We start from the raw sequence: 17038 nt of genomic DNA on the forward strand, positions 1-17038 counted from the left end.
TGAGATGTATTCATATTATATATATCAGTAAATTTTAATCTTTTTTCTAAGTTTTTATTTCAATTTCAGCTGGTTAACATACAATGCAGTATTAGTTTCAGGTGTAGATTTTAGTGATTCATCACTTACATACAATACCCAGTGTACTTCACAATCAGTGCCCTCCTTAATACCCATCACCTGTTTAACCCATCCCCCCAAATACCTCCCCTCTGGTAGCCATCAATTTGTTCTATATACTTGACAGTGTGTTTCTTGATCTGCCTCTCTTTTTTTCCCCCATGTTCATTTTTTTTTTTATTTCTTAACTTCCATATAGGAGTGAAATCATATGGTATTTGTTTTTCTCTGACTGAGTTATTTTTAAGCCTAGCATAATACTCTGTAGCTCCATCCACATCATTGCAAATGGCAAGATTTCATTCATTTTTTTATGGATGAGTAGTATTCCGATATATATTCTGATACACACACACACACACACACACACACACACATATATATAATACTATATATAGTATTCCAATATGTATACATATTCCTATATATATATATATATCAAGTAATTTAAAAACTTTTATTGTTACATAGAATTCTATTATCTGAAGCTACCACAATTTGTTTACTCATTCACCAGCTAATAGGTTTTCAGTTTGTGTCCTGTTATTTGGCTATTATTTATTAAACTGCTCTGAACAGGTCCACCTGGGCAACTCACTTAAGCATTGCAGTCTTGATTTTGGTTCTGGTCATGATCACACAGTTGTGAGATTGAGCCCTGCATTGGACTCTGTGCTGACAGTTCAGACCCAGCTTGGGATTCTCTCTCTCTCCCTCTCTCTCTACCCCTCCCTTGATCATGCTTCCTTCTCTCTCCTTAAGACAAAAACACAAACAAATAAACATTTAAACTGCTCTGAACAAACAAGTACAAATTTTTATCAGTGATTTAGGCAAACTGATCTTTTTTTGTTAATGTTTATTTTTGAGAGAGAGAGAGTGCAGGGGAGGGACAGAGAGAGAAAGAGAGAGAGAGAGACATCTGGAGTGGGCTCTGTGATGACAGCAGAGAGCCCAATGTAGGGCTTAAACTCACAAACCATGAGATCATGACCTGGGATGAAGTTGGACTCTTAACCAACTGAGCCAACCAGATGCCCCTAGGCAATTTGATCTTGATGCAGTTTTCTTTATGATTTTTTTCCTTAGAGGTTATTAAACATCTTGAATCTGAGGTAAACACCTTATGCCAAATATGAAATATTTTGGCCATTATTTCTTCAAGTAAAATATTTTTCTGTTTCCCTTCTTCTGGGACTCCAATTACACATATACTGGACCACTTGGTATTGTCCCAAAGGATACTAATGCTTTGTTCAGTTTTTGTTCAGTTTTTTTTTTCTGTGTCCTTCATTTTGGATAATTTCTCTTGCTATTCAGGTTCACTGATATATTCTGTAGTGTTGTTCATTTACCCAGTGTATTTTTAATTTCATATATTGTATTTTTATTTCTGGACATTACATTTAGATCTATTCAAATTTTTATTTTATCTCTTTATCATGCTCATGTTTTCCTCAACCATCTTGACCACATGGAGTATAACTGTATTAGCTATTTTAACATCCTTTTCTGTTAGCTCCTTTACCTATGTCACATGTAAGTATGTTTCTACTGATTAGATGTTCTCCTGGTTATGCATCATACTTTCCTTATTCTTGTACGGCTGGTAATTTTTTATTGTATGCTGGACATTGTCAATTTCATGTTGTTTGCTGGATTTGCTGTAATTCTTTAGATATTTTTAGATTTTGTTATGGGATAACACTATGTTACTTGGGATTAATTCAATCCTTTCAAGGATTGTTTATAAGCTTTGTTAGAGGAAGTATATATTGCAATATCTTTATTAGGACTTTACCAGGTTCTCCAGGCATTAAGAGACTGTCTTCCCACACTGGTTGGTGAAATGTGAACTATTCCTAACCCTATGCAAACCTGAGGATTTTTTTTTTCCTGCTTAATCCTTTTTAGTGGTTCTTTCCGTGGCCTTGGTAGTTTTTGCATATATATTCCCAGTTCAGAACTCAGTCAAAGACCCATGGGATTATTTCTGTAGATCTCTGGAACACCCTGTTGCAGATTTCTCTTCAGTACTTTGTTCTATAAAGTATTTGCCTTAGTACAATTTAGCTGCCTTGGTCCTCCTGAATTTGGATCTCTATCTCTTCAACTTAGCAAGGATACTGGGCTCTATTTGTATTGCTCTCACTGTGCTATACCCTGGAAACTGATTTTAGGCAGTAAGCTCATGCAGTCATAGGGCTTATCTTTTTGGCTTCCCTTATCTCAAGGATCACATCCTGTGCTGCCTTCTGTCCAAATCTGAAAAACACTGAAATATTTTTGTCTGGTCTGGTTTTCTAGATTTTTAAGGCAAGAGGGTAAGTCTGTTCCATTACGTGTTACATTTTGTTGGATAAAGTCCTCTATTTAGATTTTAAGATTATGGAAACTAATTTTTATTTTACTTAAATGCCCAAATTTACTGAAGGATATGCATGAAAAACTGAATAATATATTTTTTGCTATAGTAGAGATAATTAAGAGTGCTGTATTAATTTATAAGAAGTTTTCAGAAATTGGAAAAAAATATATAAATATAAGAACCAGGCAAAAAGCCTGAATTTTTCTAGAATGTTAAGTAATAACATTAAATAAAAGTTGTATTATCAGCATACTCAATATAATACATATATAATGCAATATAATATAATTTGTTAGTTATGATTTTGATGCTTCAGGTACTAATGTATTTTTATCCAGAAAAACAAATACCGTAGATCTTTTATTGTATTTAAATTTTTTCTTGCAGGTATTAGTAGCATAGTGAGAGAAACTATGCCCTAGATTCATTATAGGTATTCTACTTTAATATTTTCCCACCAATACAAAGGCATCTGGCACATTTTCTATTACAGATTATTTCCATTTCTTATTTCTTAAGATCATTATAGCATTTTATTCCTTCTATCTATCTTTTCCTCCTGAATACAACCTGAATAAGCTAAAAATCTACTTTCTTTTCTGCAACCAAATACATGAGTTTCACTTTTGAGACATCACCAGATGTTATAATCTGTTCTAGAAGTTATGGTTTTAAATATTTTTATTATCCTTGCTTATATCTTGGTGTAACTACTTTTTAATTTATTTTTTCTTCCAATGTTTATTTTTGAGAGTGAGAGACAGACAGAGTGTGAGTAGGGAAGGGGCAGAAAGAGAGGGAGACACAGAATCTGAAGGAGACTCCAGGCTCTGAGCTGTCAGTACAGAGCCCTATGCAGGGCTTGAACTCACAACCATTAGATCATGACTTGAGCCAAAGTTGGATGGTTAACCAGGTACCCTATTACTTTTTAATTTCTATGTGCAGGATAGTTCTTTCAAAATTGAAAGTGTGACAGGTTGTGTACACATTTCTTTTACGTTTAGGTTTCAATACTAATACTCCAAATAAAATACCAAGCTGTGGTTTAGAACATGGACTCCCTTTCCTCACCCAGTGACACCAAGGCAGGCACAATAGCAACAGCTTCCAACCACAGGGGCCACTTTGGGGAGTCTCTCTCTCTTTGCAGTCCTGAGACACTCCTCTTCTGTTCAAGGACACCAAAGACACCAAGGCAGGCAGGAATATAATCACAACAGGGGACAGAGGGAAAGATCCAAGAACCTGAGAATAAAAGATTTCACCCAATATTAACAGCAGAGAGCAAATAAGTTAAATAACAAAAACAAAACCAAATAAAACACAGAAACTCAGGGGCCTGTGGGAAACAAATAATAAAAAACATCTAACATTTATATCATTTGGAGTCCCAGAAGGAGAGGAAAAAGAAAGTTGGACTGTTGGGGAACCTGGTGACTCAGTTAGATAAGTGTCTGACTCTTTGTTTTGGCTCAGGTCATGATCTCATGGTTTATGAGATCAAGCCCTGCATGGGGTTCTGTCCTGACAGTGCAGAGCCTGCTTGGGATACTCTCTCTCCCTCTCTCTCTGCCTCTCCCTTGCTTGTGCCCTCTCTCTTTCTCTCAAAATAAATAAACTTAAAAGAAAAAGAAAGTTGGGTTGAAAGAGTTTTTGAAACAATAATGTTTATACAATCCAAGGAATATACTCCACAAGTAAAGGGCTCAGTCTCACATGATTGTCCTCCACTCACCCCATTTCAGATGCCAGTCCCAGGATGTCACTTGTTCTTCTGATTGGCTATAAATCAGAATTCTTCATGACTTTCTCCTATGCTTGTTAATTTGCTAAAACTACTCACAGAACTCCAGGAAACACTTAGGTTTACCAGTTTATTATAAAGGATACACTTCAAAAACAGCCAGGTGGAAAAGATGCATAGGGATAGATATGGGGAAGGAGGATCAAGCTTCCATGCTTTTTCTGAGGCTACCACCCTTCCAGCACCTCGATGTGTTCATCAGTGTGGAAGCTCTCTGAACCCCTTCAGTTAAGGTTTCTATGCAGGCTTCATTATATGGGCATGGTTGATTAAATCATTGGCTATTGGTAGTTAAGTCAACCTTTGCCTCCTCCCCTACCCTTTCCTCAGAGGTTAGAGTTGGGTGGGTGGGGGGATTCTGAAATTCCCAACTCTCTAATGAGATGGTTTGGTCTGCTGGTAACCAGTTCCTTATCCTTAGAGGCTTTCCAAAAGTTGCTTCATTAACATAAATTCAGACATGTTTGAAAAAGGCTTGCTATGAGTAACAAAAATTGCTCTTATCTTTTTCACTCAGGAAATTCTAAGTGTTTAGGAGTTTTGTGGCAGGAACTGGGAATGAAGACCAAACATATTTTTCTCATTATATCATATAATATCATACATCTGCACATTCTATATCTGGCAAAAATATGTTTTGGGAGAAAATTAAGATAGTAATGTTATAGAAAATGAAGACAGGATCCAAGTAATTCACAAAGTCCAACACCATTCATAATAAATACTCTCAGCAAATTAGGAATAGAGAGAACTACTTCAACTTGATAAACAACATATACACAAACCCCACATCTAACATCATATTTAATGGTGAAAGACTGGACATTTTTTGCCCAAGTCTGGGAACAAAGTACGATTCAACATAGTACTCAAAATTCTAGCTGCCACAATAAGATAAGAAAAAGAAATAAAAGACATACAGATTGGAAAGAAAAAAATAAAACTTTCTGTATTTGCAGATGGCATGATTGCGTCTGCAGAAGATCCCAATGAATTGGATTTTCAATTCCTCAAACTGCCTGTTAGAATTAGTAAGTGAGTTTACCAAGGTCACAGAATCCAACATCAATACAAGAAACCTAATAGAATGTCTAGATGCTAAGAATAAACATGTTGAAAACAAAGTTAAAAATATAATACCATTTAAAGTCACTCAAAATAAGTTGCTACACTGAGGTATAAACCTGACAAAACATGCAGAGGATCTGTGTGCAAAAAAAAAAGAAAAAAAATCACAAAATTCTTACTTAAAAAAGTGAAAGAAGACCAAAAGAAATGGAGACACATACCACGTTCAAGGATTTGAAGGCTAAACATTGTAAAGATGCCAAATCTCCATAACTGGATCTGTAGGTCGATTGAAATTCCTATCTGTGTTTTAGCATGGCTTTTTGTAGAAATAGACAAGCTTTTCCTACATTTTATATGGAAAGGCACAAGCCTTAGAATAGTTATGTAAGGGATGAATCACGGGAATCTACTCCCAAAGCCCAAAACACACTGTATACACTGTATGTTAGCTAACTTGTCAATAAATGATATAAAAAAAATAAATTAATATAGCTTAAAAAAGATCTTGGCAAAGAAGAATAAAGGTTTGTAGCTGTTAAAACCACATTTATAAAACAGGATATATTCAAGGAAGTTGAATATCATGCTTCTGTGTAAGATGTAGGAAGTCCCAAGAGTCCATTGCTTCCAACCTAAGAATGAGAAAAAATGGATAATCTACAAAGTTGCTGACAAATTATACCTGTAAAGAGTGAGACAAGAGAGGAAAACCCATAATATTCTCTGAAAACTATAGTCTGATTTCAACCTAATGGCACAGGCTTTGTTCTTTCAAATGGGAGAGAAAAAGCAACGGCTTCAAAGAGAAAACTCAGAAGACTTCTCTTCATTACAGGGACTTCAAATCTGGCAGGTTTCAAATTGGGTTCATCAACTCAAACTTTTGCCACTTCCCGTGTTTCTCATCTCAATAAATGTCACCACCACCTACCCTTAGGCTGTCACCTGTCACTTAGGCTGACACACAGTGTCATCCCAGACTCCTCTCTGTATCATCTGCCTCATTCAATCACTTAATAAAACCTACCAGTTTTACTTCCCCAAATTTTCTTAAATCAACTCCATCCTCTTGCTTACCACCATGAGAACACCCCCAGCTCTTATCCTGCGATCACCAGGTCTATGCGGGTGACTTGTCTGTTTCCCATCTAGCCTACATCTTGCAATCACCTAATCTCAAGAAAATTAATATCTGACCTAATTTCCGAGAAGAGATTGAGCTGCTTAGCATTTGCTTCCACTGCCCTTCCTGGCCTGCTTCCTCCCAATCTGATCTCTCCAGCCCTGTCTCCTGCTGGTTTGTAACCAAGGAATTCCAAGCTGTAGTTCTTGCTTATCCTATGTAGACACTTTCAAGCTGACCCACTGGTAGGAACAGCACTCCCTTCTTTGCTCTAGATAATACTCTCATTTTACAGATTCGGTTTGGTTAAACTATATTCCAGTGTAGCTGGTGTCCCTCACCTAGACAAGTACCCAGGGGAACCTGTATTTTGGCATTTGCCCATCATTTTGAAACTATTCCTCTGTGCTCACATCCCACCCATTGCTCCGAACGCGCTGTCTGCAGCCACAGGGACATTCACCACAGTCCCTGAGCCCGTGGAACACGCGTAGGCTAACTTGTCCTCTTTTCCTCCCACTTACCTCTGCCTTTCCGTCCCGTCAGTCTGGTGACGCACAGTATAGGAAAACCAAGGTCATGGCGATAACTCAAGACCCTCCCACGTTACTTGCACAGGCTGAAAGGCATCTGCGCCCACAGGCAGTTCGGACTCACTGGGTCCGATGCGGAGCTCTGCCCCTCCCGCCACCCAGAGCCTGAGACTTACTGGGCACTGCCTGGCAGGCTCCCTGGCCCCGGTGCGCGGCGTCTGGGTCCGCGGAGATGCGGCGGGAGCAGCGCTGGACTAGGCTCTCTGAGTGGCGCGTGATGGGCTCCCTGCAGCGCTTCAGGTGACCTTCGGCACCATTGCTCTGGCCGGCCCACAGTCCCGCCTGCCGTTCCAGGCGCCGGGGATTTCGCGCCCAGCTCGCCTGCCGGATCGCCCTGAGCGCACAACCCGGGAGGCCTCCTGGACCTCCCTCTTCGTTCTGTTAGTCAGCCAGTCATCCACAGGCATTTATTTCGCTGGGCACTGGGGGCAATACGTGGAGCAAGGGCCCCTTTGGACTGGGACGCCCCCGTGGGTCCTCCTATCTGCTTGAGCCTCTCCTCATCGACTCCCCTTTCAAACTTTCTTCCAGTTCTTTCTTCTGCCCACACCTTAGATAAGCCGGTCCTGGTGAGAGTCTATCCATTGCCCAAGAGAGAAAAGAATCAGCGTGTGGATGGTGACATAGTCCTCCAGTGATCAGGCCCTGCAGCCTTTCTGAACTTGGTGGATGGAGTGCTTCCCCCTGTCCCTGAGCTTTTCCTTACCCTTTCTCCCTTACTTTTCTTCCAGCTTTTCCCAGGATCCCCTCTCCCAGGTGCCATGCCTGTCCTGTCCTGTTCCTGGCTGCAGGCTTCTAGGACTCAGTCTATCCTCAGCTTTCTAGATATACTGAGGTGGGCTCTGGGACAGCCCTGGTGGTGCAGGGGACCTCAGTGGACTCCGATAAAGCCCCAGCCTCCCTGCACATTAGGCTAACCTCAGAGACCTGCCTTGATGTGAGCCTCTGTGGCTTTTGCCTCTAACTTGCCTCTAGAGTGGCATTTTGGTCCTTACAGCTTGATGAGTCCAGTGTTTTCCCCTTTTCATTGTCATTTTTTCTCTTTCAGCCTGTGTTTCTCCTGGAAAAGAATCCTGTGCATCTTTTTCCTGCCAGTTATCTTATCAGGTTTTGCCCCTCGAGTGAAAGATAAAGAGGATCTTATATTTGCAAATGCACAGCTACAGCCAGCCCAGTACAGGTTTGCCTGAGTGGGGAGGGAGGGGAGCCTTTTCTCCTTTTTTGGAGAGAATTATATCAGGAGCATGCCCACAGCAACTTCTGCTACAAGAACTTCCTTCTCTGGCAAGGCTATAGCAGCCTCTCCTCTCTTTCTCTGTCTCTCAGCATGTTTAATTGGTCTCACCTCACCCCCCTCAAGCTGACGGACAGATCTGTGGGACTTCAGACTGAAAGCAGAGTTGGAAGTAAGCCGTACTTCACCCTCGGGGGTCACAAGTTCCTGATTTTCGGGGGCTCCATCCACTATTTCCGGGTGCCCAGGGAGTACTGGAGGGACCGCTTGCTGAAGCTGAAGGCCTGTGGCTTCAACACCCTTACCACGTGAGTGCTGGCCCCCTAGCTCTCTGTGACCTTTCTACCCCACAGGGACTCCTGATGTCTGCATCCAGGCTCCGAGCCTCTGGTTTTGGGATTGCCTGTCTGAGAATTTACCTTCTGAATAGTCATTTCTAGCATGTGCCCTTTAAGTGTCACATCTCACAGTTTGCTGTGGTCACAGCCTTGGATAAGGGTTAATGAGAGAAACAGAAGGAATAAGTGATTTCCACAGTAATCTCTCTAATAGGAGAGTCACTGGGTCCATTAGAAGCACTCAGCTTAATGACAAATGCTTAAAGTATATTTACAGATAAATATGTGGTATTTTAAAAACAATTTTTATGTAATTAAAGTGAGCTTGTAAAGGAATAATAGCATGAATAAAATGAACATGTAAGGAAATACCAGTATCACTCAAGTGAAGTTTAATGTCATTAATAATTAAAAGCATAGAGATTCAGAAAGATCTATCTTCAGTCCCAGCTCTGCCTCAAACCATTGCCTCCCAGAGCCCTGATGTCCTCTTCATCCATAAGTAAACAAAATAAAAATTGCTTCAAGTTTGTCTTGATGATTAAATGAGATAAAGCGCTTACCTTACATATGTGAAAAATGCCTATCACATTGCCTGCACTCATTATGATGGCAAAAAGAAATACAAACCTAGTTTAGTCAATCAGAAGAATTTAAACATAAATGTAAAATGATTAAATGTACATTTAACATGATAAATTTAGCGTGATCTTTAAAATGATTAGGTGTATAGTGACAAAACGTAACATGCATTTAGGGTGTATTGATGGCTGGGCATTTGTAATCATTTTCACAAAATCATTTAATCCTCCAACTAGCTGTCCTGTGGACTGGATAGTGTCATTCTTACTGTGTGTGGGACAATAACAGAAGAATAGAGGGCTTAACTAGCTTGCTCAGGGTGAGTCTCCTCCCACAATCGCCTCAAGGTGTGACCATGCAGTTGTGAATGAGGATGTCACCAAAGTCATACCTAGGCATAGACTCCTGCCTGTGCACAGATGGCCAGTCACATAAAAACTAGCCCAAAATAAAAATCACATTTGAATTAGGAACAGTGGAGATCCTTTCATACCAGACCTATTTACAGAAAAGTCTTGAGACTCAAAAAATTGGGAGTCAAGAAAGGTGTGTTGAAGGGTGAGCCCAAAGAAACAATTCCGTGGAAGGCAGGACTGTGACAGGTGTATGGGAATGGTGTTTCTGAAGTCAGAGAAAAGGCGGGAACGCCCACCCTTAGTGTAGCTGACGGAGAAAAGGTGGGAGAGAAAAGGTGGGAATGCCCACCTTTGATAGAGGATGGAAATTCTGACTTAAATATATCTACGCTATAAAGTAAGTCAACCAGTTTTAGTTATTCAGAGAACATGTATATAGTATTTACACTCAGTTGGGCATATTCTAAACCCTGGAAGATATTAACTCACTTCATCACTATAGCAATACTATGTGGTGAATAGTATTATCACTATCTTTTGTAGGTGAGAAAACTCAGGCAGAGAGAGGTTAAGGCACTTTCTTGAAGACACAGGGTTAGTAATTGTGGAGCTATGCTTTGAGTTCAGCCCAGCACCTGGCTCCAGCTGCTAAGCAATTCAACTGTCTTTCATAAATGTGGACTTTACTTAGAGATTGAGGAGGACATTCACAGAGCTTTGCAACCCTGCTTGTAAACTCTTGTAAAGTCTAAGTCCCCTTTGCAGGGCATTTTATCATTTTATGATGCAGAATGTATTTTTCTGTTTTTTGATGAGACGTTTGGTTTGTCACCAGCGATTAGAAGGGTCTGTTGTCTTCATGGTCAAGCTGTGGGGTTTTATTAGTTAACATCAGGAAAAAATAAAGGCAGTTCTGAAAGGCTTAAAATTAAATTATATGAAGGGAAAGAGCAGAAAAGTGTTAGCAAAATGCTATGGGCTATGTAATTTAATGTTTTACATCTGTAGCTATATTAATTACGTTAATTCCAAAATAGTTGAGTTCCCTTCCCTTTCTGGGTTAATTCTATATTGTTTGTTACAAAGTATACTTACGATGCATTGATTTTTTTAAAAAGAAAGAACCACCAGATGTCCTCACACACCTACACCACTGACCAGATATATAGCAGGACCATAGTAATACAAAAACTGCACTGGAGATCACAGAAGCCCCTTTCGTCCTGAATGTCCCTCCACCGCCCTCTTATGGCAAAGCTAAAGGTGGTACTCACTATAAAGGAGAAAATGCTTCAAGGGCTGGCTCCATTATTGCAAAGCTGATACTAAAGAGTGAATATGAAGCTGGGAGGCACTAAATTAATAATTGCCTTATCTAATATACAAATAATTTAATAATAAATAATCATTGAGTTTTTTTAGAGGCTTTTCTGCATCTATTGAAGAAATTATATGGTTTTTCTTCACTCATCTATTGAAATAGTAAATTATATGGACATCTTTTTCTGATATTCAACCAATCCACGGCTCTGCAATAAGTTCTATTTGATTAGGAGACATGAACATGTGAATGTGCAAACACACATACACACACATAGATTGCTAGACTTGACATACTCATGTTTTATTTCAGATATGTGTGTTTATGATTATAACTGAAATGGATTTAAAACTGTATTTCTGTTAGTATCTGGCCCACTTTTGATATCAATCTTATAATAAACTCATCAAGTGACTATATATGTATATATTTCTTTTTGAAACTATCTTGCAAAAGAATTATCTTTACCGTGAATGTTTCTTAAAATTCACCTATAAAACCTCTGTGATTACTGTCTTTTGTGGTTGTGAGGTGAAGTTTTTGGGGGTAGTATAACTTTGTTGAATGGTTATTGCTTTTTATCCTAGTGTATATACTATTTTTATTCTATATATCGTTTTTTTTCTTTTTCTTTCTTCTTCTTGTGGATTGACTGGGACTTTTAAAAATTCTTTCTTTCTTGCACATCATATGGTGTATCAGCCTTTTTTTTCCCCTTTAATCTTTTAATGTTTAGTTTTTTCAAAGAACTAGCTTGTAACTTTATTAATATTATCTGTATCTTTTTGTTTTCTATTTGATAGTTCCTGAATTATGTATAATTTCCTTTCTTCTACCTTATTTGGTTTAGCATTTTTTCCCCTCTCCTCTTCTCTTCCTTCTCCACCTCCTCTTTTCCTCCTTCTCCTTCTCTTTCTTCTTCTTTTCTTCTTGTCTCCTGAGTTGAATAGTTGAGCTCACTTTCTTTCCAGGATTTTGCTTTTTCTAATATATTTATTCAGAGATATGAGTGTACCTCTAATTATTGCTTTGGTCACATATCCCATACATTTTGCTGTGTAATACTTTGAATGTCATTTGTTTTCAAACATTTCAGCTATTTGGGAATATGCTTTCTGGTTTATTTATTTATTTAACTTTTTATCATTTTCAAGCATAATTTTCTAGTGTAACAATTGCCTTGGGATCACGGACATTTTTGAAATTTGTTGAGATTTATTTTGTATTTTACAACTGTTGCATGTGTTTTTTAAGAATGTATGTACTCCACCTGTTGGCTACTGAGGTTTCTATGTATTTCTTAGATTGGGCCTTTCATTTGTGTTATTCAAATATATATCCTTACAACTTTTTGCTATTATCTTTATTTCTTAGGGAAGTATTTTAAATCTTCCCTCTATGACTATGGATTTGTCCCCTTCTCTGATTCAGTAAACTCCTCCCTTACTTGAAGCCATATTTATGGAGCACGTAAGGCCATGATTACTATATCTTCTTGATGGATCATTTCCTTTTTTATTATTTGATGCCTCTCAACATCTATTTGTGAGGGATTTTTTTGCCTTAAAATCCATCTTGCCTCCTATTTAAGATTTGCTAGAATAATTTTGCCTCGTATATATCTTTTTCCATCTTTTTGTTTTCAACTTTATCCAGCAATATTTTTTGAAGTAAGTCACTTGTAAGCCCCATTTAGCAAAATGTTTTCATTCTGCTCTTTCAGTGTACAGCTATAAACTTTATCATGCATATTTAAGTTTTTAGCAAACCAACTCTTCATTCCTCCTTACAACAGAAGATCTTGAAATACAGTCAGTTCTGCCATAATGCAACATATGCATTCTTACAAATCTGCATTGTGTACAATTGTGTAACAAGAACTACAGGGCTAATGGCAAACATGAGGTTAGGGGCACGACACTCAAGAAATTTGTTGGTGATGCACACAAAAAAGATAGTCACTAATAAAAATAGCACTATAGCCCTATAGGGGAGGGCCCTATAGGGGAGGGGCCTGGATGGGTCCTTCTTGCTAACTCTAAATGTGCTATTTTTCTTTATTCTATTTCCATTATCCTTATAGAAAATCCTCCTCTATTTTTATTTTGATTAATTCTTAGCAAACATTTATTGGGCCTATATAGACATTTGTGGGGTTTGTAATTTTCTTTATTTTCTTACTGGCTAGTACAGAGAATGGGGTGGTGAGTAGGATAATTAATGTATATAAATCCAAGGAACCTAGAATCATAGGATTATTGGCAGCGTGGATCACAAGAAATAATCATATTTCACAAGAAATAATCATAGGATTATTGGCAGCGTGGATCATAAAGAAAAGAACTATTGACAATAGTCATTGTTCATGTAATACAGATTTAATTGCCATTGGAAACTTCAGCTTATTCCCAAATAGAACTATCCCAGGTGTTAGCATGGATTTGGGACTGATCTAGAAATTTAGAAGAAAGAAATCGAAAGATGATTATTGTACTTCCCCCTTTCCTATTACAGCTATGTTCCATGGAACCTCCATGAGCCGCAAAGAGGCAAATTTGACTTCTCTGGAAACCTGGACCTGGAGTAAGTGCTGTCACTGCTTCTGTGGCCTGGTCCAGGGTGGGGAGACAGAGAGGTGGCCCCTTGGGTTTGATTAGGCCATCTTGGTTCTGCATTGAGAACCAGAGAGAGGCTGGGACCTGGAACCTTGTTCTCAAGACCCAAATGCTCTCTAGTCATGAACTTGTTACTCTCAGGGGTCTGGGTTTACCTCGTCTGAGCTTTTCACTGCTGCTCGGAGGTGCCTAATCCCCAGTGTCTGCCTTGCTTTGCAGTGTGGTCCAGCCATCTGGTCTGGGACAAGGCTTGCCTCTCTAGGGTAGTAAGGCACTTGGGGTCAGGTTCACTGTTAGGACCCCACCTCCACCCCTCCCCGTATCCTGTCTGATGCCCTTGGTCCTCTTGCCCCCAGTGGAGGTATGCAGAAGGTACTGGGCTGGGAGCAGGGGAGAACCCAGCTCGCAGGGCATCTGAAGGCAGGGAGAGGAGGAACCAGGCAGATCCACCACCTTCTGATGTGTGTCAGACTCATCCCCACCCCTCCCCCCTGATGTCTTGAGAGCTGCTGACACTGACCTCCCTAGGGCCTTTGTGCTGATGGCTGCGGAGATCGGGTTGTGGGTGATTCTGCGTCCAGGGCCCTACATCTGCAGTGAGATGGACCTCGGGGGCTTGCCCAGGTGAGCGGTGCTGAATCCAGTGTAGTAAAGTTGTTGGCTTTACTAAACATAAAACTTCAGTCTAATAATAAATGAGCACATCCGCTGTGTCTTGCACTGTTATGTGCTTTATACACATTGTCTCAGACAATGGTTGCAGTAATAGGGTGAGGTATAGGTGCTCTTGTAATCCTCATTTTACAGATGACACATCTTCCTAGTGCTCTAGGCATGTGACCAAGAGTGTGCAGGGGAAGAGGAAGCATTGGGATGACCATAGTCTTCTTGCCCCACTGGAGAGAGCTATGCCCAACTCTGTCCAGTAGTGGGAAGAATGGGAACAGAAGCTTTAGACAGTGATGGGTGGGCTTGTTCTGATGATGTCTGATTGTTCTTTTATTTTGTCAGTGGAAGACCAAGTTCTCTTGTACTAAGTGCCTTCAGATTCCCTCCCCTCCCTCTCATTTTTCTTTGCCTTTTTCTCTCATCTGTGATGCATGCTTTTAATCCAAACAACTAAGGTTCAGGGTGAGAATTTAAGAATGCTCTTCTATTATCTCCACAAGCTGACAGGACTGCCCATTTAGTTCATGGCTTTGCCCCCAGGTGAGTACTTTTACTCCCCTTTGTCATGTAAAGGCATTGCTTTTCTCCAAGGTGAGCTAGTTTTCGATTTCCAGCTCTGGAGCAGAAAATGCCTGACCCTTGCAAGAAGAGGGAGCTTTCGAGAAGCAGCAATTCATGGTGCAGTTAGCTGGAAGCCATGCCCAGCACCTTATAAGTTGACCTGGGGACAAGCTTACTTACTTGTAAGCTCCTCCTCTGTGCTGGAAATCTTAGGTCTTGGAGGAAATGTAACCATTTGCCTAAAGTACATACACTGTGTGCAAGAAAAATGTTTTAAATAAACTGAACAAGAATGGAGGAGGGTATTAAGATGTGGGTGTACAAATCTTGATGGTAAGTTGTAAAGTGTCATGTCGATGGAGGTGGTATCTTTTCTTCTAAATCTGTGGGATGGTCCAAAAAGCTGACATGGACACATCCCTTCACGACCCCTGAGTTCTCCAGGATCATGGACATGATCAGAGGATGTAAAACTGCCCAAGAGAGATCTGGAAAGGGGCAGACTGTCATGCCTGGCCCAGCCCCCGCACCTCTGCATTCCCAACTCAGAACTGAGCTTGTCCTCTTTCACCCCCAGCTGGTTGCTGCAAGACCCTAAGATGATATTAAGAACAACCTACAAGGGCTTTGTTGAAGCAGTTAATAAGTATTTTGACCACCTCATTTCCAGAGTTGTTCCTCTCCAGGTAAAGCAAATTTCTCTTTCCTTCTTTCTTATCTTTGCTCTAGGAAAATAATTTTTATGGCTTGTTCACAGAATAGGCCATGCCTAGTCTCTGTGAGAATTTAAACTGATATTCTTGCAATTTTCAATTCTAGACCTTTGTCTTAAGTGCAGCCTTTACCTCAAGGTTTCTAGAAAGACACACATCTTACAAGGGACTGATGAAGGGTGTTCATTTGTGGTTGTCATTGTTCTGAATGTACTCAATATTCATTAAACTCACTGATATTCATACTGCTTATTTTTACCCTTAAATTATCTTTATTGTTTTAAATAGTTAATACAAGCCCTTGGTGATAAAGCTCAACAGAGTACAAAAGAGTTTATGGTGAAATAAGTCTCCCCTCTTACCCTGAACCAAAGCCATTCATTGTCTTTTCAGGAGACAATTTTGCTAGATTTTTGTGTCTTTCCAGAGGATTTCTACACATATAGAAACAAATTATTTATACACACACTTACACATGTGTATGTATGCATACTTTTTAATAAAAAATATGCAATTTCCACTGAAAATTTTTTTGTAACTTAAAAATATATTTTTGGAACCCATTCTTTTTAAGGACTGCATAGCATTCCACAAATGGATATATCATAATTCATTTAACTAGTACCTTGTCATGGACATTTGATTTTTTAAATTTATGCTATAATGCATAACTTGGTTCACATATCACTTTGTACCTGTGTGGATATATTTTCTTTTGCTCACATTCCAGTTTGTTTAAGTTTCATAAATGTAAAGAGTACAGACACCATGCATTTTCCTTTCTTCATGGAGTCTCCTCATCTTATTATGCAAGGTACCCACAGCCCAAAGACCAGTCTATAAAAACAAAGAACAAATATTATACTCTGAAGTTTATAAGGCAGCAATTATTTGGTCATTATTTTTTTTTTAAATACAACTTTCTTACAAACAAGAGGAGACACATGGTTATTATTTAAATAAAAATATATCTTATTTTAAGAGTATATCTCTTGATATAACTTGAGTGGGGATAAAAACCAGTTATTATGTTTTTATAAATACCAATAAAGAGCTTATTAGAGTCTTCTTTTTGGGGGAAATGTGATACGGACCTAGCCCTTTATAACTACTTCTCAATTGTGAATTGTGTGTTACTATTGGAATAATTATTGACAAAAGAAACAGGAGATTAGGAATAGAAATAAAGGGAAAGACAGATTAAGAATAATGTCTCTGTAGTATAGCTTTAGGAGAGATGAGCAATGCTGCAGGGAAGAAGGCATCATCTTTAGAATTAAACTCTGGGTCTGTTATGCAGAGTCAAGAAAGGCTGAAAGCCATATGTTTCTGGCATTTAGATGGGGCCTGATGTAGGAGCAAAAATCTCTGAGCCTTAAAATTAGAAAGACTTTGAATGTTTGGCTAGAAGTTCAAGCACAAGTACAAATGCCATGTAGCATTAGTGCAGATGCAGCAAGCAAAGCAAATATATAAATATCCCACTGAAATCATGAGGTGAGAAATCTTAGGAAATTTTTAAGAAGCAAGGAATTATAAGTGCAAATGAAATTTAAAAGGCCATTAT

At 39.1% G+C, this 17038-nt stretch overlaps 1 protein-coding gene across 5 annotated transcripts in view; it reads left to right on the forward strand.

Moving 5' to 3' along the window:
- Nucleotides 1-7136: 7136 nt before the first annotated feature.
- The window catches only part of LOC101098254 (beta-galactosidase-1-like protein 3), a 66891-nt gene continuing 56989 nt past the window's right edge, over nucleotides 7137-17038 (forward strand). For all 5 annotated transcript variants that reach the window (XM_019813033.3, XM_045038549.1, XM_023239312.2 and 2 more), the window contains exons 1-6: nucleotides 7137-7322; nucleotides 8131-8262; nucleotides 8409-8624; nucleotides 13428-13496; nucleotides 14057-14152; nucleotides 15336-15444. In XM_019813033.3, coding sequence (XP_019668592.1) covers nucleotides 7255-7322; nucleotides 8131-8262; nucleotides 8409-8624; nucleotides 13428-13496; nucleotides 14057-14152; nucleotides 15336-15444 — 690 coding nt within the window. In that variant the 5' untranslated portion in view covers nucleotides 7137-7254. The remainder of the gene's footprint in view (nucleotides 7323-8130; nucleotides 8263-8408; nucleotides 8625-13427; nucleotides 13497-14056; nucleotides 14153-15335; nucleotides 15445-17038) is intronic.

The sequence above is a fragment of the Felis catus genome, chromosome D1 (assembly GCF_018350175.1).
Source record: "Felis catus isolate Fca126 chromosome D1, F.catus_Fca126_mat1.0, whole genome shotgun sequence".
Taxonomy (NCBI): Eukaryota; Metazoa; Chordata; class Mammalia; order Carnivora; family Felidae; genus Felis; species Felis catus.